The sequence below is a fragment of the Microcaecilia unicolor genome, chromosome 3 (assembly GCF_901765095.1).
Source record: "Microcaecilia unicolor chromosome 3, aMicUni1.1, whole genome shotgun sequence".
Taxonomy (NCBI): Eukaryota; Metazoa; Chordata; class Amphibia; order Gymnophiona; family Siphonopidae; genus Microcaecilia; species Microcaecilia unicolor.
This window is the reverse complement of record NC_044033.1, coordinates 156,796,497-156,820,575: the sequence shown is the minus strand read 5'-3', so window position 1 is coordinate 156,820,575 and position 24,079 is coordinate 156,796,497. Positions and strand designations below refer to the sequence as shown.

The following is a 24,079-nucleotide window of genomic DNA, read 5'->3' as shown; positions in this document are numbered from 1 at the left end:
CTGCAAAACCTTTGTGCGCATGTGGCAGGCATGTTCCTCCCCCTACCTTCCTCCATTAGCTGCAAGTTTCCCACACATAAAATCTGGAAAAGTTATATCTTTCCTGATAACTTTCTTTCTTTTAGTCCTATCAGACCAGTCCAGATCAATGGATTGTTTCTCTCTATCAGCAAATGGAGACAGGGGAAGAAAATAGGTCTTGTGACTTGCTCCTTAAGGGTATTATGCAGCACAGAATGTATTATGCAGCTTAGAATGCTCAGTATTTCAAACACTAGTGCTCAAAATCTGCCTGATGTCCAATATAGAAACTTTGAGACCAAGTAATTCAATCAGGTAATAATCTTACCTGCTAGTGAGGCATATTCTCTACTGACATACAGACATTTCGCTGAGTCAGGAGACATGACAGGCAATAGGTTAGAAAAAAAACATACAAGTAGAAACCGTGATATCTAAAAAAGATAGCTTAGGTGAGATTCAAGATAGCCGCTGCGGAAGCATGACTTACCTGTTAGCTGTTTGATTTTCTTCTTTTTGAGATGCTGAAGAGAAGGGGCCGTTCAGCCTCCCAATGTTGATACAGCACAAGCAGTGCCACTCGCTATACAATAAGATTTTAAGCTTTGCAAACAGGGGGATCTCTAGAATTGTAGTAAGACCACAGACACTGTGCAACACTTAGTATATGTTTATGGAAAGAACTCACCGCATATATTACGCACATTTTTTGCTAAATAAATATACATTTACAACACAGCACATTAATGAATACACATATCTTTAGCTTATTTATTATGCCCCATAAAGTGAATGATACATACCTGTAGCAGGTGTTATCCGAGGACAGCAAGCTGATTGTTCTCACGACTGGGTGACGTCCGCGGCAGCCCCCACCAACCGGAAAAAGCTTCGCGGGCGGTCCGCACGCAGGGCACGCCCACCGCGCATGCGCGGCCGTCTTCCCGCCCGTGCGTGACCGTTCCCGCCAGTTGAATGACAAGCAAAAATGATGAAACGCAACTCCAAAGGGGAGGAGGGAGGGTAGGTGAGAACAATCAGCCTGCTGTCCTCGGAGAACACCTGCTACAGGTATGTATCATTCACTTTCTCCGAGGACAAGCAGGCTGCTTGTTCTCACGACTGGGGTATCCCTAGCTCTCAGGCTCACTCAAAAAAAGAACCCAGGTCAATTGAACCTCGCAACGGCGAGGGCATAACAGAAATTGACCTACGAAGAACAACTAACTGAGAGTGCAGCCTGACCAGAATAAATTCGGGTCCTGGAGGGTGGAGTTGGATTTACACCCCAAACAGATTCTGCAGCACTGACTGCCCGAACCGACTGTCGCGTCGGGTATCCTGCTGGAGGCAGTAATGTGATGTGAATGTGTGGACAGATGACCACGTCGCAGCTTTGCAAATCTCTTCAATAGTGGCTGACTTCAAGTGGGCCACCGACGCTGCCATGGCTCTGACACTATGAGCCGTGACATGACCCTCAAGAGCCAGCCCAGCCTGGGCGTAAGTGTAGGAAATGCAATCTGCTAGCCAATTGGAGATGGTGCGTTTCCCGACAGCGAACCCTAGCCTGTTAGGGTCGAAAGAAATAAACAATTGGGCAGACTGTCTGTGGGGCTGTGTCCGCTCCAAATAGAAGGCCAATGCTCTCTTGCAGTCCAAGGTGTGCAACTGACGTTCAGCAGGGCGGGTATGCGGTCTGGGAAAGAATGTTGGCAAGACAATTGACTGGTTAAGATGGAACTCTGACACCACCTTCGGTAGGAACTTTGGGTGGGTGCGGAGCACTACTCTGTTGTGATGAAATTTCGTATATGAAGCATGAGCTACCAGGGCTTGAAGCTCACTGACCCTACGAGCTGAAGTAACTGCCACCAAGAAAATGACCTTCCAGGTCAAGTACTTCAGATGGCAGGTATTCAGTGGCTCAAAAGGAGGTTTCATCAGCTGGGTGAGGACGACGTTGAGATCCCATGACACTGTAAGAGGCTTGATAGGGGGCTTTGACAAAAGCAAGCCTCTCATGAATCGAACGACTAAAGGCTCTCCAGAGATGGCTTTACCTTCCACACGATAATGGTAAGCACTAAGCGCACTAAGGTGATTCCTTACTGAGTTGGTCTTGAGGCCAGACTCTGATAAGTGCAGAAGGTATTCAAGCAAGTTCTGTGCAGGGCAAGAACGAGGTTCTAGGGCCCTGCTCTCACACCAAACGACAAACCTCCTCCACTTGAAAAAGTAACTCATTTTAGTGGAATCCTTCCTAGAGGCAAGCAAGACACGGGAGACACCCTCAGACAGACCCAACGCAGTGAAGTCTACGCCCTCAACATCCAGGCCGTGAGAGCCAGGTACTGAAGGTTGGGGTGCAGCAACGCTCCGTCGTTCTGCAAAATGAGAGTCGGAAAACACTCCAATCTCCACGGTTCTTCAGAGGACAACTCCAGAAGAAGAGGGAACCAGATCTGACGGGACCAAAAGGGCGCTATCAGAATCATGGTGCGCGGTCTTGCTTGAGCTTCAGTAAGGTCTTCCCCACCAAAGGTATGGGAGGATAAGCATACAGGAGGCCGGTCCCCCAATGGAGGAGAAAGGCATCCGACGCTAGTCTGCCGTGTGCCTGTAGTCTGGAACAGAACAGAGGCAGCTTGTGGTTGGCCTGAGAGGCGAAAAGGTCCACCGAGGGGGTGCCCCACTCTCGGAAGATCTTGCGTACCACTCTGGAATGGAGCGACCACTCGTGCGGTTGCATGACTCTGCTCAGTCTGTCGGCCAGACTTGTTTACACCTGCCAGGTATGTGGCTTGGAGGAGCATGCCCAACTGGCAAGCCCAACGCCACATCCCGACGGCTTCCTGACACAGGGGGCGAGATCCGGTGCCCCCCTGCTTGTTGGTGTAATACATTGCAACCTGATTGTCTGTCCGAATTTGAACAATTTGGCAGGACAGCCTATCTCTGAAAGCCTTCAGTGCGTTCCAGATCGCTCGGAGCTCCAGGAGGTTGATCTGCAGATCTTTTTCCTGGAGGGACCACAGACCCTGGGTGTGAAGCCCATCGACATGAGCTCCCCACCCCAGGCGAGATGCATCCGTCGTCAGCACTTTCGTGGCTGCGGAATTTGGAATGGACGTCCCAGGGTCAAATTGGTCCGAATGGTCCACCAGAGCAGTGAAGTGCGGCAACTGGTGGAGAGACGGATGACATCTTCTAGATTCCCGGTGGCTTGAAACCACTGGGAAGCTAGGGTCCACTGAGCAGATCTCATGTGAAGACGAGCCATGGGAGTCACATGGACTGTGGAGGCCATATGACCCAGAAGTCTCAACATCTGCCGAGCTGTGACCTGCTGAGACGCTCTGGTCTGCGAAGCCAGGGACAGGAGGTTGTTGGCCCTCGCTTCGGGAAGGAAGGCCCGAGCCGTCTGGGTATTCAGCAGAGCTCCTATGAATTCCAGAGACTGTGTTGGCTGGATATGGGACTTTGGGTAATTTATCACAAACCCCAGCAGCTCCAGGAGTTGAATAGTGCACTGCATAGACCGGAGGGCTCCCGCCTCCGAGGTGTTCTTGACCAGACAATCATCGAGATATAGGAACACGTGCACTCCCAGCTTGCGTAGATACGCCGCTACCACCACGAGGCACTTTGTAAACACTCGTGGGGCCGAGGCGAGCCCAAAGGGCAGCACACAATACTGAAAGTGCCGTGCGCCCAGGCGGAATCTGAGATACTGTCTGTGAGCTGGCAGTATCGGGATGTGAGTGTATGCGTCCTTTAAATCCAGGGAACATAGCCAATCGTTTTTCTGAATCATTGGCAGAAGGGTGCCCAAGGAAAGCATCCTGAACTTTTCTTTGACCAGGAATTTGTTCAGGCCTCTCAGGTCTAGGATGGGACGCATCCCCCCTGTTTTCTTTTCCACAAGGAAGTACCTGGAATAGAATCCCTGCCCTTCCTGCCCGGGTGGTACAGGCTCGACCGCATTGGCGCTGAGAAGGGCGGAGAGTTCCTCTGCAAGTACCTGCTTGTGATGGGAGCTGAAGGATTGAGCTCCCAGAGGACAATTTGGTGGCAGGGAGGCCAAATTCAGGGCGTATCCGCACCGCACTATTTGGAGAACCCACTGGTCGGAGGTTATGAGAGGCCACCTTTGGTGAAAAAATTTTAACCTCCCTCCGACCGGCAGATCGTCCGGTACGGACACTTTGAGGGCAGCTATGTTCCCGTGGATCCAGTCAAAAGCCCGTCCCTGGCTTTTGCTGTGGAGGCGCAGGGGGCTGCTTAGGCGCACGCTGTTGACGAGAACGAGTGCGCTGGGGCTGTCCCTGTGCCTGACGAGGCCTTCGGGCCGGCTGGGTGTACCTACGCTTGGCAAAAGAATAGGGCGCAGCCTGCCAGGCCCGGGAAAAAACGTCCACCTGCTGAGGTGGATGCTGAAGGCGCCCGGTGGGAGAGCTTGTCGAGGGCGGTTTCCCGCTGATGCAGTTGGTCCACCAGCTGCTCGACCTTCTCACCAAAAATATTATCCCCCCGGCAAGGGACGTCGGCCAGTCTCTGCTGGGTGCGGTTGTCCAGGTCAGAGGCACGCAGCCATGAGAGCCTGCGCATCACTATACCTTGTGCCGCAGCACGAGATGCCACGTCACAGGTGTCATAGATACCCCTGGACAGGAACTTTCTGCACGCCTTCAGCTGCCTGACCACCTCCTGATAAGGCCTGGACTGCTCCGGCGGGAGCTTGTCAACCAGGTCCGCCAGTTGCTTCACGTTGTTCCGCATGTGGATGCTCGTGTAGAGCTGGTAAGATTGGATGCGGGTCACGAGCATGGAAGATTGGTAGGCCTTCCTCCCAAACGAGTCCAGAGTGCGAGACTCCTGCCCCGGGGGCGCCGAGGCGGTATCCCTCGAACTCCATGCCCTCTTGAGAGCAGAATCCACGACCGCCGAGTCATGAGGCAATTAGGGCCGCATTAACTCTGGGTCCGAGTGAATTCTGTACTGGGACTCTGCTTTCTTGGGGATGGTGGGATTAGATAATGGTCGCATCCAGTTCCGCAGCAGTGTCTCCTTAAGGACATTGTGCAACGGCACCGTGGAGGACTCTCTAGGTGCTGATGGATAGTCGAGGACCTCGAGCATCTCAGCCCTCGGCTCATCCACAGAGACCATGGGGAAGGGAATGCAAATAGACATGTCCCTGACAAAGGAGGCAAAGGAGAGGCTCTCAGGAGGCAAGAGCTTCCTCTCTGGTGAAGGCGTGGGGTCAGAGGGAAGGCCCACAGACTCCTCTGAGGAGAAATATCTGGGGTCCTCCTCTTCCCCCCACAAGGCCTCTTCCTCGGTATCGGACATAAGCTCATGCAGCTGAGTCCTCAACCGGGCCCGGCTCGACGTCGAGGCACCGAGGCCTCGGTGTCGTCGAGCGGTGGACTCCCGCGCAGGCGGGGACGAAGCTCCCTCCATTGACGTCGACGGGGACTTCACCTGCGTGGCGGAAAAGAAAAGACTGGCGGGAACGGTCACGCACGGGCGGGAAGATGGCCGCGCATGCGCGGTGGGCGTGCCCTGCATGCGGACCGCCCACGAAGCTTTTTCCGGTTGGTGGGGGCTGCCGCGGACGTCACCCAGTCGTGAGAACAAGCAGCCTGCTTGTCCTCGGAGAACACTACAGTACAACGGTCATTTTTAACGCTGCCTTTTATGTTACAATATTGTATGATGTTTTTTAAAGATGTTTTTCTGCATTGGAACCTTGTATATTTCCAAAAGAAATTCTTTTACACTGTCACATTGCATGGGAAGTTGTCTAGTTATTTATTCATTTATTATTCATTTTTTATTAATTATTGATCATTTGTTTTTCTATGTAACACTACAGTCACCCCTTATAAACTTCCTTCATAAGTAAATGGGCAATTTGGAATTTCTTTTGGCAGTCTCTGCATTGAAGAAAGGAAATGTTGTTTGCATTGACTATGCACATATTTTACTGATGGATTCATATTATATTTTACCTAAGGGAACTTTTTTCTGCACACTATATTTATTGATATCCGGGGATAGGATACTCTCATGTTTTCATTTTCATAAAATGATTAAATAATCTTCCTTTGTTTTATACTAGGCAATATGCCCTAACTTCGTGGTTCATTTCCATCTAATATAATAAAACGCACCGTGAACGTTCTGAAGACAACGTTCTGAAGTCAGTCAAACACTCCCTGAAGGGTTCGTGGATTCATGTGGTGAAGCCAGCCAGCCGTCTCTGCCCCGCCCTTGCGTCAAACGTCATGACGTCGAGGGCGGAAAAAAAAAAAACGGATCGCACCCACACAGCGAAGGGAAGGCTAGACGTCGGGAGCGCCGCCTCCTTCCCTGACGCTACGCTGCCGGAACCGCCACGGAGGTAAATTTAAAAAGAAAAAAAAAAAAAAAGGGATGTTGGGGGGAGAGAAGAGGGTGGCCAGTAAAGTTGAATAATGGGAGCGGGAGGGCAGGGGAGAAACGACAGCATGGATGCGAAGGGGGGGGCATGGATGCAAAGGGGGGGGGGGAGAAGAGGGCGGGCCAGGCTGGGACATGGGAGAGAGAGGAGCATGGATGCGAGGGGGGGTCATGGAAGGGATAGAGGGGAATTGCTGGAAAAGGATGAATGGAGGGGACAGGGGACAGAGGAGCATGGATGGACATGGATTGGGAGGGCAGGGCTCAGGGAGAGAGGGGAATTGCTGGAAAGGGATGAATGGAGGGGACAGATGGGCATGGATGGATATGGATTGCAGGGCAGGGCTCAGGGAGAGAGGGGAATTGCTGGATAGGGATGAATGGAGGGGGCAGGTGACAGAGGAGCATGGATGGGCATGGATTGGGAGGGCAGGGCTCAGGGAGAGAGGGGAATTGCTGGAAAAGGATGAATGGAGGGGGCAGGGGACAGATAGGCATGGATTGGGAGGACAGGGCTCAGGGAGAGAGGGGAATTGCTGGAAAGGGATGAATGGAGGGGGCAGGGGACAGAGGAGCATAGATGGGCATGGATTGGGAGGGCAGGGCTCAGGGAGAGAGGGGAATTACTGGATAGGGATGAATGGAGGGGACAGATGGGCATGGATGGATATGGATTGCAGGGCAGGGCTCAGGGAGAGAGGGAAATTGCTGGATAGGGATGAATGGAGGGGGCAGGTGATAGAGGAGCATGGATGGGCATGGATTGGGAGGGCAGGGCTCAGGGAGAGAGGGTAATTGCTGGAAAGGGATGAATGGAGGGGGCAGGGGACAGAGGAGAAATTGCTGGACATAGAGGGGAGGGAAGAGAGATGAAGGAGATGAAATGAGGGAAAAGGAAGAGAGGAGAAAAACTGCACATGGATGAAGAAAATAGGCAGAAGCTGAGGACCAGAAATGAAGAAAGGAGGAAGAAGAAAGGTATCTCTGTCACACACACACTCTCTCTCTCATATACAATGTCTTTCTGACTCTCACTCTCACACACTCCGTCTCACACTGTATCACATTCACTCTCTATGTGCCACACAGTCACTCACACACTCGCTTGGTCTCATACACTCATTCTCACAGAGAATCTGTGTCTCACACACACTCTCTCTCTCTCGCACACACACTCTCTCTCACACTGTGTCTCACATACACACTTGCACACACTCTCATTCTCACACACACACTCTCTCACAAACACACTCACACCCAGACTCGCTCTCTCTCTCACACACACACACTTTCACTCTGTCTCTCACACAGTCACTCTCACATACACTCTCCCAAACATACACACTCCGAGGAAAACCTTGCTAGCGCCCGTTTCATTTGTGTCAGAAACGGGCCTTTTTTACTAGTTATTCCATATTAAACACGTAAGAACCATTCTGGCAAGATCATTTCATTATCGCTTCTCTTTTCTACAATATTTCAGTTCACAATCTAATCAACTTGTTTTAGTTTTCCATTGTCTAATAGTACTGTTTTTTGCTATTGATTATGAATTTGATGAGATTATTGCTTTTGATTGGTTTTATTTGACATGCAGATGCTATATTATCTGTTTTATTGTTTTATTTTGTGAAATTGGCAACTTACCTGATCTTGCTAAGTATGTTATCTTTTTTTTTTTTTACATGATTTTAATTATCAAATCATTTAACCTGTTCTAGTCCTCTATTGTCAAATTTTAATGTTGTTTTGATTTTGTTTTTTTTTATGAATTTGATGACTTGCCTATTGGTTTTATGTAAATGTTTGTCAGCAATATATATACACTAGTAAAAAAGCCCCGTTTCTGATGCAAATGAAACGGGGGCTAGCAATGTTTTCTTCTGTGTGCATGTGGGAGAGTGTGTGTCCCTGCCCTCTGGCCTCTCTCCCCTCCCCCCTCTGAGTCCTTCACTGTTACAGAGCCAGCGATTTGATTTCGTGCTCTGCTGTTTTCCTTCACTGACTGTGTTACAGAGAGGGCGGGGCAGACACTCATAGGGAAACCGGATATCTCGCCCCCTTCACACTTCCGGCTGGAGGCTTCATAGAACGTTGGTTTTGCCTTTTATATAGAGAGATTTTTACATTTTATATATGTAATGCCGGTTTTGATTAATATTTATTCATGTTCATTGTTTATATGTTTTTTATGTTAGACCCCTGATAGCTAATGGAGAATATTTTACAGATAGTTGAGCAAACAGATTTCCAGTAATTAAATAAGTGTAAGTATATAAGAGGTGTTGAATATTGTCTTGGTCATTACCACAAGATCAACAATTATTTATTTATGTCATTTATGTTCCACATTATCTCAAATAGCATTCAAGTTCAATGTGGCTCATGATATAACAAACGTAGAACTGACAAGGCGTTCTGATTATATAGAAGTGTGTATGTATGTATGTATGTGTGTGTGTGTGTATATATATATATATATATATATATATATATATACAGTATATATATATTTGTGATATCCCACATTATCCTAAACAAGTTTGAGTTCAATGTGGCTTACAGTATAGGATACATAACAAAACAATAATGCATAAGAAAGTAATTTGTTGTAATAATCCAATTTTACAATATAGTATTCATAAACATTCTGGGATAGCTATGGGTGTTTAATAATTAGAAAATCTATTATGAATGAGAAATTGTACATTAAGCAACGGAAAGGTTAATTGTAAAATAGAGTAATAACCAATTCAAGTAATAAGTTGTTTTGAGATATTGTTGTTCTTTTTGGAGAGGGTGTGGTTAGAGATAGTCCTTGAGAGGACCCCTATATCCTTGGCGGATCATCCTATTCTTCAGGTACTCGGGACCATTTCCTTTAAAGGCCTTGAAAATCAGAGTTTTAAATTTAGCCCTGTATTGTACTGGCAGCCAGTGAAGTTTTTGCAAAAATGGTGTGATGTGGTCACATCGCTTGCAACAGCATTCTGAATCAACTGGAGCTGGTGCAGGCCCTTTGTAGTCAGACCGTTGTAGAATTCATTACAGTAATCCAGTCTTGATGTTATCATGGCATGCACAATCGGGATAAGATTTACCTTCTCAGTGTAAGGAGAGAGGAAGCGTAGCTGTCACAAATAACAGAAGCAGCTCTTTAAGGTTGCTTGGGTTTGGGGAATCAGAGTAAGTATCCAATCTAACTGTATTCCAAGGTTCCTGACTTGTGATTTAAGGTGAGTTTATACTTCCTAAAAGAGACTTTGACATCAGGTATGTGTCCACTTGTGTTAGGGACCCAGAGAAGCTCAGTTTTACTTGGGTTCAGGCAAAGTTTTTTGTTCTTAGCTCATTCTTGAACTGATGTTAGACAGGTAAGCAGTTTATTCAGGGCTGTAGGTAAGTCAGGTTCAATGGGAATGAGTAGCTGCACATCATCCGCATAGATGTAGAATGGAGTGCCCATTGACCAAATCAGCTTAGCTAGTGGCTTGAGGTAGGTATTGAACAGAATAGGTGACAGTTGCGATCCTTATGGTACACACACACACATACACACACACAAAATTACTAATAACAACATAACATGAAATCCTGATCATGTAACATGTTTGTAATACATAGGATAGAATGTGAATATGGACAGTTGTTGTTCTATTGTTACAGATCAAACTTATTAAGAGAGTTTTCAATAGTTTATGAAATATGAGATAGTCTTCAGCTTGACGGAGTTATTTGGGCAAAGAGTTCCATCTGGTTGTACTTTGGTATGAAAATCCAGCATTGTGGATAGTTTTATATTTGATTTTATTACATTGCGGGAAGTGTAATACAAGAAAGTCTCTGGATGATTTTTTTAGCATTGCGTGTTGATAGCTCTATAAGATTTTGCATGTAAGATGGGGACGAACCATAAATTATTTGGTGAGTGAATGCAATGCGTGAACTTACAAGTAAGCCAGTGTAGTTTGAGTGGAAGTGGGGTCGATTTGGAGTATCAGGTAGCTTTAAGTACAAGATGGGCTGTTGTGTTTTGAGACATACTTAAGTTAATACAATGTGATTTAACAGGGGTCCAAGTAAGACCTGTGAGCCAGAAAGTACAAAGATTGTGTAATGTTGGCAGATCTGGAGGAGGAAAAAACAATGGACCACAATGATTCCCGTTCCTTTTCTTTGATTGAAGGTGTAATGTAGGTCTTCTTGCCAAGAGCTCAGTAAACCTAGCAATTTCTAATGAAATAAATGTTTAAGATGTTTATAGAAATGGGAAGAAGAATGTTTACAGTACATTAATGAGGGAATTAAAGAATTACTACACTGAACACCTGATTTCTTGATAGCATAAGTCAATTTAAGCCAGTGAAAAATTGTGAGTCTGAAATGTTGAACTGTATTTGTAGTTGAGCAAATGTTCACAAAGATGGGGGTAGGTTATCCTTCAGAGTTAAATTATTACCTATGATGATATTAGAACATGAAAAAATATCACATGCTCCAAATCCCAAGTGACTGCCAAAGAGCTCATCATATTGGTTTCTTATCTATAAGAATATTTGGGTTATGCCATAAGGAGACAAATTTAGATCGTGTTAAGGGAATGATCTCATTCTTTAAGAAGGTTATATAATGTAGCTTTAATAGGACTAGATACGAAAGGAACAGGTAAAAATACATTTATGGAGTTTTAGACAAAACAGAAGGAGGTAGTATTGATAATTCCAATCGTAACAAACGTTGTGAGGAACTGGAGTTATCGTTAGCTAATCTTGCGCCCTGCCTAAGTAAGATGTATGGTAATATTTTAGATCAGGGAAGTTAACTCCACCATGGAATTTGGATGCTTTTAACTTGGGATTTATAGCCTGCCAACTCCCTCAACTGAGATTCAAGGTGGGATACAACTAATAAAGTACTGATACAATCATCAGGAATAACAATATACAAGTTACACATTCAAATAAAACCAAAGCTCATCAACGACAGGAGAACTGATAAGTCTTCAAAGCCTTGTGAAAAATAAAATAATTACTCAAAAGATGAATTTGAACAGGAAGGTTGCTCCAAAGACAGACAGCAAGGGCCTCATCAGTGCTATTCTTGTTTTTGGTTTTTTTTTTGTTAACCCAGAGGAAATTAACCATCAGTTTTTCTATAGATAAATAAAAAGTAGAAGGAAAAAATAAAGAAAGCATGTTTAGAGCATATAGGGGTCCTTTTACCGAGCTGCAGAAAAAAAGGCCCTTTGCTAGCGGCAGGCGCATTTTTCCCCACGCGCCAGTGCCCTTTTTCCCCACAGTGGGTAAAAAAGCCCCCAGACACACATGGCCATGCGGTAAGAGAACTCTTACCGCATGGCCATGCGACAGGGAGCCCTTACCGCCACTTACTGAGGTGACGATAAGGGTTCCCATGCTAACCCAGCGATGCCCAACTACCGCCGGGTTATCACCGTGCAAGCCATTTCTGGGGGATTTTTTCTCCTGGAAATGACGTGTGCTCGGGGTGGGACTACCACTGGCGGCTGCGTTGGGCCAGTGGTAGTCCAGGAAGAGCGAGTGGTAAGCCCACGTTGGGCTTATCTCTGTTCTGTAAAATGGCCCCATAATATTTTAGACACTACAATCAATTTTTAAGGTATCAAGTCTCCCCCACCAGGAGAGGTGAAGGGGAGCATGTAGTTAAATCTTGCTTAATTGCTTAAAACGTTTTATTTATATTAAGCTTAACTGAGGATTGCAAATCAGAGGTAAAAAGAATACTTAATATAAGAGGTATTCCAACGAAAACGGTAACCTGGTAAGGAAAAAAAATAGTGCATGCTGCATTGAATGGCATGAGTTCTGTCTTATCCCAGTTAACTTCGTAACTGGACAAAGAGGTGAATGCAGAGACATGTTTAATGTTAATATCAGTAATAAGGGGGTTTTGTCTTATTTTTGCCAGTAAAGGCAAAAAGTTAAGCAGTTATTATATAAATCTGTAAAATATAATTGTTGTCTAGATCCTTGTCCAGCATATTTAATGAAGTCTGCTACTGACACTTTTTTTTATCAGTACTGACGTTATGGATTGACTGTTTATCAAATGGTAATTTTCCACTATTGTGGGGGGAGATTGCTCTCATACCAATTTTGAAATCCCTAGTGATGATTTGCAGGCAGTTAGTAATTATTGCCCAATTGCTTCTATCCTGCTGTTTGTAAAGATAATGGAGGGATATGTCGCAAATGTTAGATGTATATTTAAATGAATGGAATAGTTTACATCCAGTGCAGTCAGGTTTCGCAAAAATCATAGCACAGAAACAGTGATTGCTTCTGTCATTGCCTGTGGTAAAATATTGCTTAGCTGTGGACAAAATGCAGCTGTAATTCAATCCAACCTATCTGCTGCGTTTGACCTGGTTGATCATGACATCTTGTTGTCCAGGTTGAATGATATAGGGATTGGAGAGAGGTTCTGAGTTGGTTTAGAGGGTTTCTTACCACTTGTAACTAAAGAGAGCAAAAACAGGCAGTGCATCTGAAAGTTAGATGCCAGGTTGTGGCGTTCCTCAGGGATCCCCACTATCCCCTTTATTATTCAATTTATTGCTTCGACGATTAAGATAGGTGTTGGATAGGTTAACAATACCATTTTTTCTATATGCTGATGGTATTACTTTGTTTTTACCAGTGAAGGGAGTTTGGAGTGACACTTCGAAAGAGTTGGTAAACTTGTGTACAAGTCATTAAGGACAAACTAAATCAAGAAAAAAATACAAATTTCTTTGGTTAGGTTCACTCGATTCCTCCAAGTTCCCTCTGCATTTTTCTCTTGGAGCAAATACTTTGTCATTTGATTTTTGCTCTAGAATTCTGGGGGTGGAGAATGACAGTTTGCTAACATTTTCTAACCAAGTAATCTGCAACTAAGAAATCATTTCCTACATTAAGGAAGCTGAGACCGATTTGAAATTATTTTCCTTTTTATATGTTCAGATTGATAGTTCAGGCTTTAATTTTATCAAGGTTAGATTATTGTAACATCATTTATAATAGCAGTTCAAAGACACTCGGAAAATGATTGCAACTTATCCAGAATATGGCGGCACGGCTGATATTTTCAGTAGGTAGATTTACACCAGCTACCTCTTTGATGGTCAGGTTGCACTGGCTACCAGTTGAGGCCAGAGGAAGGTTTAAATTAATTACAGTTGTGTTTAAAATAATATATGGTGTTGCACCATTGTACTTATACAATCTTGTACAGTTTTTGCATGGTAACTCTATTAGCAATAGGAAAACCCGTGACATCATGATTCTAAATTTTTCAGCTGTCCGATTAATACGGTTTAAGAAGGTGTTTAACTCTTCTCTTCATTATCTAGTTGCTTTACTATGGAATTCTTTACCTTTGGAAATACACATGCTTAGGAATTATCAGACATTCTGTAAAACTCTCAAGACGTTCTTGTTCCACAAATATTTGATTAGGTGTTTTTTCAATATATTTTGTGAATTCTGAACACTATGTTTTTATAACACTATGTAATTTCCAAGGTTATGCCTCATCCTTTTTTGATTTGTGATCCGCAATGAACTATACATCAGTATTTGCAAATAATAAGTCCTGTAGAACATAATGTAACAAATAACAAGGTGACATGGGGCATCCTTGTTGGGTGCCCCCTTTTAGAGTAAATGGATCACAAGGATCCCCATTAGCCATTATCTGATGGTTCAGAATACAGTAGTTTAACCATATTGATAAAAGAATTAGGTAAACCAAAATGCTGTAAAACACAGGAGATGTCCACTCTACCTGGTCAAATGATTTTTCAGCATCAATAGAAACAGTGAGTACAGGATCAGATATTGACCAGGCGGGAACAGAGAAGGTGACAAAAGAGTCTCAATTAAGAGCAATCTGTACCTTATTGTCAGAAAAGCATTTTGCCATCTTGGTTGAATCACAAATCTTATCTCACTTAGATTACTGCAACAGTTTACATTGTGTTTCATCGTCTACTTTACTTTCTAGGCTGCAAATTCTACAGAACACTGCAGCCAAATTCGTTTCTGGTAAAAAGAGGTTTGATCATGTGATTCCTTATCTCATGGACCTACATTGGCTTCCAGAAATTGCTCAGATTTCTTTTAAGCTGGCATGTTTGATTTATAAAATATTTGAGGGATTTTGTCCAGAATATCTGGTAGAACTGTTTTCTTTTCCAGCGTCACCTTCTTCTTTCGAGTCAGGAATTTCTTGACTTCTTTACTTTCCATATTTATTGGGTGTTATATATGAAATCTTTAGAATTATCTTTTCCCTATCAAGCAGTTAAGCTATGGTATTCCTTGCCTGACTCACTTAGAGTATTATCAACATATTTGACCTTTCAGTAGAGTCTGAAGACTTACCTATTTCAAAAATAGTTGGTGAGCTTTAAAAACCATATCATGTAATCTGTAACTGAAAACAGTAATGTAACTATCCTGAACCTGGCAAGCCAGATGAGAAACTCATGTTAAAACAGAGTGCACCCATCAACTTGGTAGAACAAAGCCAAGAGTTGCATTGTACAGTTTTGACCAGATAGGGCATGATAATAATGAACCTGTCTGGGCCTTCCTTGAACCAAAGTCCTGAAGCCTGAAGCTGAAAGCTAAAGTCTAAAAGTCCTATCCTCTGTGTGACCGTGAGGCACATAAGCTCTTGTGACAGGCTTTGCAGAAACAGGAACATGAAGCAATTTTCCATGGAAGATGTTTACTGAAGAATGTGGTTAGCTTTTTGCAGTTTTTGATGTCTGGTAAGATAAGATAAAAGGTTGCTGGCAAAATGGACTCTGGTGAAGCAAGTGGAAAATTCTAATTGGTACGATGTTGCTATGGATCTCCCTAATAATCTTGATCAGCTGTTGAAACCAATGTTTAGCAATATTGGGGCTGGACTAATGCTAGCAAACTGTTAGAACTTTATGTTGATAGGGAAGTATATAACCTGAGAGTCAGCTGGTCTTAGTCGAAGAATTACTTAGAGATTGCAGCTGTGCAGCCTTTGTAAACTCCCATGAGAAAAGCATTATAGACTGTTTTTTCTAGCTTGGTAAGTACAAATAAAGACACAATTTTCTCATCATGGCGTGGTGTCCAATTCTTCTCTTCCTAACCGTGTGAGTGTGTGGAACATTCCTCTGGGTTGGGAAGGCAAAAGAATTGCAAACAGGCATTTAAAAAAAAAAAAAGAATACTGGTGATTGTGGGGGGAGGGGGGAGGGAGCAAGTTTGGCTATTTATGCCAAAATAGAGCCATCTGGCTAAAGAAGTTAAGAATGGGTAATTCTTAGGAACTCCATACAGGAAAAACTAAATACAGTTAACTGTAATTAATGATTGCTGTACATAAGAACAGATAGCCTAATTAATATTCAGATTAAATAGAGAAAAGTAGTACCATATGTATCTACTATTCAGGGCAGCTACTGTAACCATTAACTGCACCAGAAATTACAAAATTCAAATTGCAGCATACAGTAATGAACCAAACATGGAGCACGTCCTAAGTAAGGTGTACATTTTTTTTTAACTTGATGAGAGCTAATAAGTGACTGCATTTGCTTATTGTGAATCAAAGAGAGCTAATAAATGACTGGATTTGCTTACTGTGAATCAAACAGCCATGAAACACCTGAAAACTTTGGAATGCTCTACCTAAGTAAATAAGATGTATAGATGTTTACTTGAGATTCTGTAAATTATAAAAGGCTTTTCTGCTAAGTACCCATCTTATAAATAGACAATAAACTAATGCTGCCTTGCATTCTTATTTGTTTTAACATACCCGTAACTTTAGCCTCAACTCATAATAAACTTGTAACTATGCTAGTATGTGAAAATTGTTATAATTAACTGACTGTATTCTAATTTGATGTTTTCTTGCATGTAAGCCACATTGAACCTGAACATATTTGGGAAAATGTGGGATACAAATATCATAAATAAAATAAAATAAAATAAATAAATAAACCACACATACCAGCTTACAGAAACAGAAAAATAATTCTGGTGGGAAAAATTGTTAACAGTCTGGAACACTGAAAGAAAATTTAATGTCACACAGAAACCAGAGTAGCTAATCCTCCACATAACAGAGTCAAAGAAATTTTTGCTGCTCATAAATAGTCACATAAAATATTTCACTGCTTATAGAAACCAGAAGAACAAAGGTTCCTGTCAGAGATCCCTGCTGTGAGAAAAGGTCAAGCCGAATACCAGTGACAGCTTAATAAGGAACAGAGGCACAAACACCAGAGCACTGAAATAACCGAGATAAATCAGAACAGACTCACCAAATGCAGGCTGACTTCCACAGGAACTGGCGGTGGTCCAATGGAGGGTGGAGGGTGGTAGGGATCTCAGAGACTTCAGATATATACCTCAGCTCTATAAAACAGCTGCCTTTTTTTTTTTTTTAACAAGAGCTTATGCCAAAGAAGGCACCCCAACTCAACTGAACCCCAGGCATTAAACTGGGTCAAAAGAACAAGCTCATGAGGGCACCCCTAACTCAACTGGAACACAGCTGAGAAGCTGGTTCAGGAGAACAAGCCAAATAGGGAACCCCACACTCAACCAAGTCTCAGTATAAAACAGGCTCAGGCGCAGAAAACCCCAAAAGGATAGTTAAAGCTCAACTAAAACTAGAGCTGTCAGTCTGTTATCCATCTGCTTGGGAGACAGAGGAAATACTGAACATTCTATGTTGTATAATACCCTTAAGGGGTGAATCACAAGAACCATTTTCTTTCTCTGTCTCCATTTGCTGGTAGAGGGACACAACCCACTGGTCTGATAGGATGATATGGAAGAATATATTTAGCTTTATGCTTTGCACTGTATTTCGCTTGCAGTAGAAGATATGTAATTAGATATCTATGTGTAGTTCTACCGCAAGCCTTTGTGCATCGGCCCATGAATTGGTAGCGCCAGTCCTGGAAATAGGTTTACAGGGTAGGTCTAGCACCACTGGAAGCCTCAGCACAGGGCTCAATAACTGAACAGATATGGACACTGAATTACCCTCTCATCTTTAGAGGTGCTCTCTCCAGAGCAAGGTTGAGAAACATTAGAAGGGAAGGTAGTGTAGGGAACCTTGCATTGCCTCAGTTTCTTATTGTGGAAGAACAAAGGACTTTGGTTTCCAATATCAAGTTAATATTTTGTGCTAAAACAATAGAAAGCAAATTTATTTCAACCTTCCTTACCCTTCCCACGAAGTTGCGTGAAGCAAGCAGTTGGGCCAGAAAGGAAACCGCCAGGAACTTGAAGTGGCGCAGCTGTTTGTCAGAGTGTGACACCACATTAAAAAGATGATCTGGCTCTTCCTGCTTCGCCTTCCGTGCTAGTGACGCCTTAGCATCATCTACAAATGCACATACATATATTGATCAATACCATAATCCAATAACTAGATAATCTCTTAAAACAGGTTCAAGAAAACAAGTACAGCAATCAGGAGGAATCTCTACGAAGAAATAGCACAAGCAGAAGGAAGTATGATCCAATACAGGAAAAGGTGCATAAATACACTTTATTTGCAGCTTGAGTAGATGGACACGACACGTCCATGTTTCGGTGGCACTACCCGCCTGCTTCAGGGGTCACAATCACACTCTAAAAAATACATACATATGTCATACAAAAAATAGAACATAAGGAACTTGGTATATACAACTAAAAGCAAAATATAAAAATATAAATGGCTTGTAAACAATGAATCAATAAAACATAAGGCACTGAGCACATACAACTAATAACAAAATATAAAAAGACTAAACATGTGAAAATGTATGTATGTATGCACCACTTCCTGTGTTGGAACATCCTTTGGCCAGCCTCTACTTTCTTCTGCTTGTAAAGAAAACTAGTTACAGTGGCTGATCAGCAAAATGCATACCAATTAGAGCTAAAAAGTATGTGCTAGCAAGCACTGCTTGACAGTAAAAAGAAAAAGTCATTCCAGTTACCAGAGGGTAAAAGAAAGTCCTATTTTAAAAAATCTTTTGTTAACCACAGTTTGAAACTACCTTCATCTTTATTCTCTGGCAGCTTCGTCAAATATTTCAGAATCTTAATGACACTCTGAAGCTGATCTTGGATGCCAAATTCACAGCAGACTAAGATCCAGAATTCTGTGTCCTTTTCCAATACGACATCCTGGAAAGAGGAGGGAGAGAGAAAAACCCCCCCACAAACATGAAGTTTGTTTGTAAAGGTGCCAATTTATTGGGGGTGGCATACAGAATGGAAAGAAATAAATATTGTAGGAAATAACAGCTAAAATTAATATTTCTGGAAATAATTTATTGTGTACTTATGTTATTAGCCTACATAAAAAACTTAAAAATAAATGTATTAAAATGAAAAAAAAAAGTGTCCATTACTACACTAACAAAAGCAGGCTATGTCACTCAGGCTTTTGGTTAGATCCCCCCACCCCGCGCAGAAAGCCAAACAGAAACAGGTAAATGTTCAGCCACTATGGCAAAAGTTATATTTCAAAAACCAGTTGTGCTATTTAAACAAAACACATATTCAGCATTGCTCCCCATAGAGCAAACGTTGCTGAATATACTTAGAGACCGGTAGCCAGCAATAACTACGCCTACAGTTATGTGGTTTAATTTAGGACTGTCTTTTTGTTGTCCTAAATCAAACCACATAGCTATAAGGGCCTTGCTTCTCAACTCTCTCCCGATGGCACATCCAACCAGTCGGGTTTTCAGGATTACCATAATGAAAATACATGAGATACATTTGTATGTAGCAGGGACCCATCATACGCAAATCTGTCTCATACAAATTCATTGTGTGATCCTGAAAATCGAAATGACTAGGTGTGCCTCCAGGAAAGGACTGAGAAGCACTGCTATAGAGATAGTGGCTGAATATTGCCAGCTACCTGTAGAGTTAAAAAGAATGTCCATGCTCTGCTCCAGCACTATCTAGAGAGTGCTGTAATAATTTGTAAACCTCTTCAGTGGAATTATTTGTATAGTGCCACTGAAAATTCAGATAAGGCGCTTACTTATAAAGTGTTTGTCCTAGAAGGATAAGTGCTTTTGAATATTGGACCCAGAGTGCATATTCTCTTACTAACTGGCAAAAGTCTGGCTCTTTAGTGAGAGTGTTAAAAATGTTTTTATATAAATCCTCATTACATACATACCGTATTTTTCGGACTATAAGACGCACTTTTTTCCCCCCAAATTTGGGAGGAAAATGGGGGGTGCGTCTTATAGTCCGAAGGTAGAGATTTCCCTCCCTCCCTCCGAGTTCCGGATCGCCCTCCCCCCCGGCCCTGTCACCACTCATGCAATCTTCCCTGGTGGTCTAGTGACGTCGGGGCAGGAAAGAGCCCCCTCTTTCCTGTCCAGCGCGCTGCTCTCCGTCCTCCTGTATGCTGCCTGACGGTCTCGGCGAGATTCAAAATGGCCGCCGAGACTTCAATTCTCGGCGGCCATTCTGAATCTCGCCGAGACCGTCAGGCAGCAATGCATACAGGAGGACGGAGAGCAGCGTGCTGGGCAGGAAAGAGGGGGCTCTTTCCTGCCCCGACGTCACTAGACCACCAGGGAAGATCGCGTCACGTGAGTAGGGAGAAGTGCTGACAGGGCCGGGGGAGGGCGATCCCGAACTCGGAGGGAGGGATTCGGACAAGACGCACCGGAGCACCTAGGTTTTAGAGGAGGGAAAAAGGAAAATTTTTGTTCCTATTTCCCTCCTCTAAAACCTAGGTGCGTCTTATGGTCCGGTGCGTCTTATAGTCCGAAAAATACGGTATATAGTAACATAGTAGATGACGGCAGAAAAAGACCTGCACGGTTCATCCAGTCTGCCCAACAAGATAACTCATATGTGCTAATTTTTGTGTATACCCTACCTTGATTTGTACCTGTGTTCTTCAGGGCACAGACCGTATAAGTCTGCTCAGCACTATCCCCGCCTCCCAACCACCAGCCCCGCCTCCCAACCACCGGCTCTGGCACAGACCGTATAAGTCTGCCCAGCACTATCCCCGCCTCCCATTAGAGTACAAGACAGCTGGATCAAAGCAAAAATTATTCACAGATTACATTCAAAAGCTCTGAAGACTACGAAGGTCCCCTTCTAAAAATGCAAGTCAAAAGGGACTTAAATTTTCAAGAGATGAGACACAACAATAGGCATCAAAAACTTCTAATTCTGAACCATGCAATAAAAGACACTCTTAATTCTCTGCTTTCTTTTGCATACAGACTTAGAGAGGAGAAAGTTGCAGATATGACTTTATTCCCTGAATTGTCCTGACCTTTTCCCCATTGCTCACTGCTGTCACTGTCCGGGTCACATGCTGTTCAAACAGCAACACCAACAAGGTCCACAAGAAGCGCTCTCCTCCCACAGTACCCACCAGCTGTGCCAGGATGGGCACACGCCTATGTTCAGGCACATGGGGCATGGCATCTACAAACACGTGGATGATCTTGCTGACCACTCTCTCCACATAGTCTGTGGTGTCTGCAGAGTCCCCACTGTCTGCCTGTGAAGAATCAGTCAGAGTAAAAGTTAGAACAGGCACATCTAGACAGAAGAGGGCAAGGAAAAATATTTCACACAGCTCTACCTTATATTTCTAGCCAAACTCCACCATACCTACAACTTGGCCCAAACACTAGATAAAAATTAGGCATAATTTATTTATTAGGATTTATTTACCGCCTTTTTTAAGGAATTCACTCAAGGCGGTGTACAGCAAGAATAAGTCAAACAAAGCAAAACACAATTACAGCAGTAAAAATATTCAAACAATACAAAGTATGGCATAGCATGCTACATTGCAATGTCAACACAATACACAATAAAACATTTTAATAGCATAGGGTATAAGCAAAGATGGAACATATAGATAGATAAGATAGAGTAACAGGAGTTAGAAAATAAGGTACTAATTTAAAGAAAATTGCAAATGAGATCAGAAAGATGTTTGAATATTATTTTATCAAGGATAGGAGTGGATACACATGTCCTGATATAGTATGTGCAGCCGGTGTCATTCTTTGTGCTTGAGTGTGTCACTAGTAAGTTAGTTACTTCTTCCATTAATAGCCTGATTGAAGAGTCAAACTTTCAACTGCTTCCTGAAGTAGAGATAGTCTTGTGTTAAGCAAAGCCTTTTAGGGAATACATTCAGAATGTGGGGGCTACTCCGGAGTAGGCTTGCATCAGGGGCGTAGCTAGGTGGGGCCACGGGGGAATGGACCCCCACAGATTTAGCCCTGGCCCCCTCTACTTTCGACCCCCCCCCCCCCCCCCGCCACCCCTCCAGCCTTAGTCTTTTTCAGAGCCAGTCTCCGGCGCGTTCGCTGATCTGTGCTGTGAGTCCTCACTGAAGTCCTGCAGAACGTCAACGTGCAGGACGTGCATGCATGCAGGACTTCAGTCAGGATTCACAGCACAGATCAGCAACCACGCCGGAGACCGGCGCAGAAGACAACTAATGCTGGTGGGGGATGGGGACCCCCGCCAGCAAAGGTACCTGATGGCGGGGGGGGGGGGGGGGGGGGCTAAAATGTGCCCACCTCCTTGGGCTCTGGACCCCCCTCCCGCTGAGGTCTGGCTACGCCCCTGGTGGGTATCACATCATGTGATGTCCTGTGGAGACAGTGTAATTAGGGATACTCCTTGGAAGGATCATAGTGACAATGGAGGTGTTTAGAGGGAGATCCTGTTCAAGTACTCTGGGCCATTTCCTTTAAAGGGTTTGAAGATCAAACATACGAGTTTTAAATTTGGCCCTGTGTTGTACTTGTAGTCAGTGAAGATTTTGCAAAAATGGTGTGATGTGGCCACTTTGCTTGTAACTTATTAGTCTTGCTGTAGCATTCTGAATTAATCGGAGCTGATGCAGACCGCATTACAATAATCCAATCTTGATATTATCATGGTATGCTCAACTGCGTCAAGACTTGCCCTGTCAATGTAAGGAGACAGGAAGCGTAGTTGTTGCAAGTGATAGAAGCTGTTCTTGAAGGTTGCTTGGATGTGGGAAATCAGAGTAAGTGTAGAATTTAGCTGCATTCCAAGGTTCCTGAACTTATTATTTATTGGGATTTATTAGCCACCTTTTCATAAATACACAATATTTTAAACTCTACCTACTGTACACTGCCTTGGGTGAATCTCTTCACAGAGATTCACCCAAGGCAGTGTACAGTAGGTAGAGTTTAAAATATAACTTACAATTTTGATAACAGCATAAAAATAGTAAAATAACCAAGAATAAACATAAATACAATAAATGAGGTAAACTTGAAAACAGTAAATTGAAATAAGTACATAAGTATTGCTACACTGGGACAGACCAAAGGTCCATCAAGCCCAGCATCCTGTTTCCTAGAAATAAGCAGTGGATCTTCCCCAAGTGAAGCCATCCAGGCCTTTTTTAAACCCCGCTAACCTCCTTTGCCACATTCTCTGGCAATGAATTCCAGAGTTTAATTACATGTTGAGTGAAGAAAGATTTTCTCCGATTCGTATTAAATTTACTATTTTGTAGCCTCATCTCCCCCAGGCAGAGAAGCTAGAACCCTGGATTCTTTTGGGAGAAAGCAGTACCAGCACTCCCAGAAGCAAACTCCAAAAATATGCTTAAAACTGCTTTATTCCATCAGCAAGGCCAATACATTTCCTCTTTCAGACACAGTCCTTGGTTACAGCACATATCACCCCTTGTTCCTTCCCCCGCAGGCCACAGTTTCTGGATACAGTTTAAATCACTCACTGTTTCACCAGCATGGCAGTGTTCTGGACACAGTTTAAATCACTCACTGCTTCCCCAGCATGGCATGACTTCTGGACACAGTTTAAATCACTCACTGCTTCCCCAGCATGGCATGACTTCTGGACACAGTTTAAATCACTCACTGCTTCCCCAGCATGGCATGACTTCTGGACACAGTTTAAATCACTCACTGCTTCCCCAGCATGGCCAGGTTCCTGGACACAGTTCAAGTCACTACCTGTTTCTCCAGTCGGGCCTGACTTCTGGCCACAGCTGAAACCATTCACTGCTTTACAGCACGGTACCTCTTTCCCCCTTGAGTGGAACAGCTGCTTAACTTTTCCTCCAAGCTTTCCCCAGCCTTGAAGAAGGTTTGTTATGAAGCCTTTCAACTTCTTCCCTTGTACCTGAGCTAGAGCAGCAATCTCCATGGGCTCACTTCCCCAGTCATCTTGGGCTTGGACCTCCTCTCTGACCTGTTTCTCCACCTCCCATTCCATAGGCTCCTCTCCCTTTATGGTCCCCAGCTGGTCCTCTCTCTCCTCAGCCAATCCCCCTCCTCTCCCTCGGGATCCTGGGACTTGTAGTTCCCCTTGCTGCTCCCTTTGCTTGCCCCCAGGGCTTTGCAGGGGTTCTTGGGAGAGGTAAGTTTAAAAAGATCTGACTTCTGATGCTTCAGACATCAGCTCAATCCCTGACAGGCCGATCAGAAGCAAGCACCAGTCATTCTCCTGCCTGTCTCAGCAGAATCATAACACTCTCACAAATATATTAAACAGAATCAGCCTCAGTACTGACACCT

At 43.8% G+C, this 24,079-nt stretch overlaps 1 protein-coding gene across 1 annotated transcript in view; it reads right to left on the bottom strand.

The window, feature by feature from the left end:
* HEATR1 (HEAT repeat containing 1) overlaps positions 1 to 24,079 on the bottom strand; it is a 275,600-nt gene that overhangs the window by 85,490 nt on the left and 166,031 nt on the right. Inside the window, 3 exon segments of the mRNA XM_030196518.1 lie at positions 17,720 to 17,877; positions 18,542 to 18,671; positions 20,806 to 21,036. Of these exon segments, the coding sequence (XP_030052378.1) occupies positions 17,720 to 17,877; positions 18,542 to 18,671; positions 20,806 to 21,036 (519 nt within the window).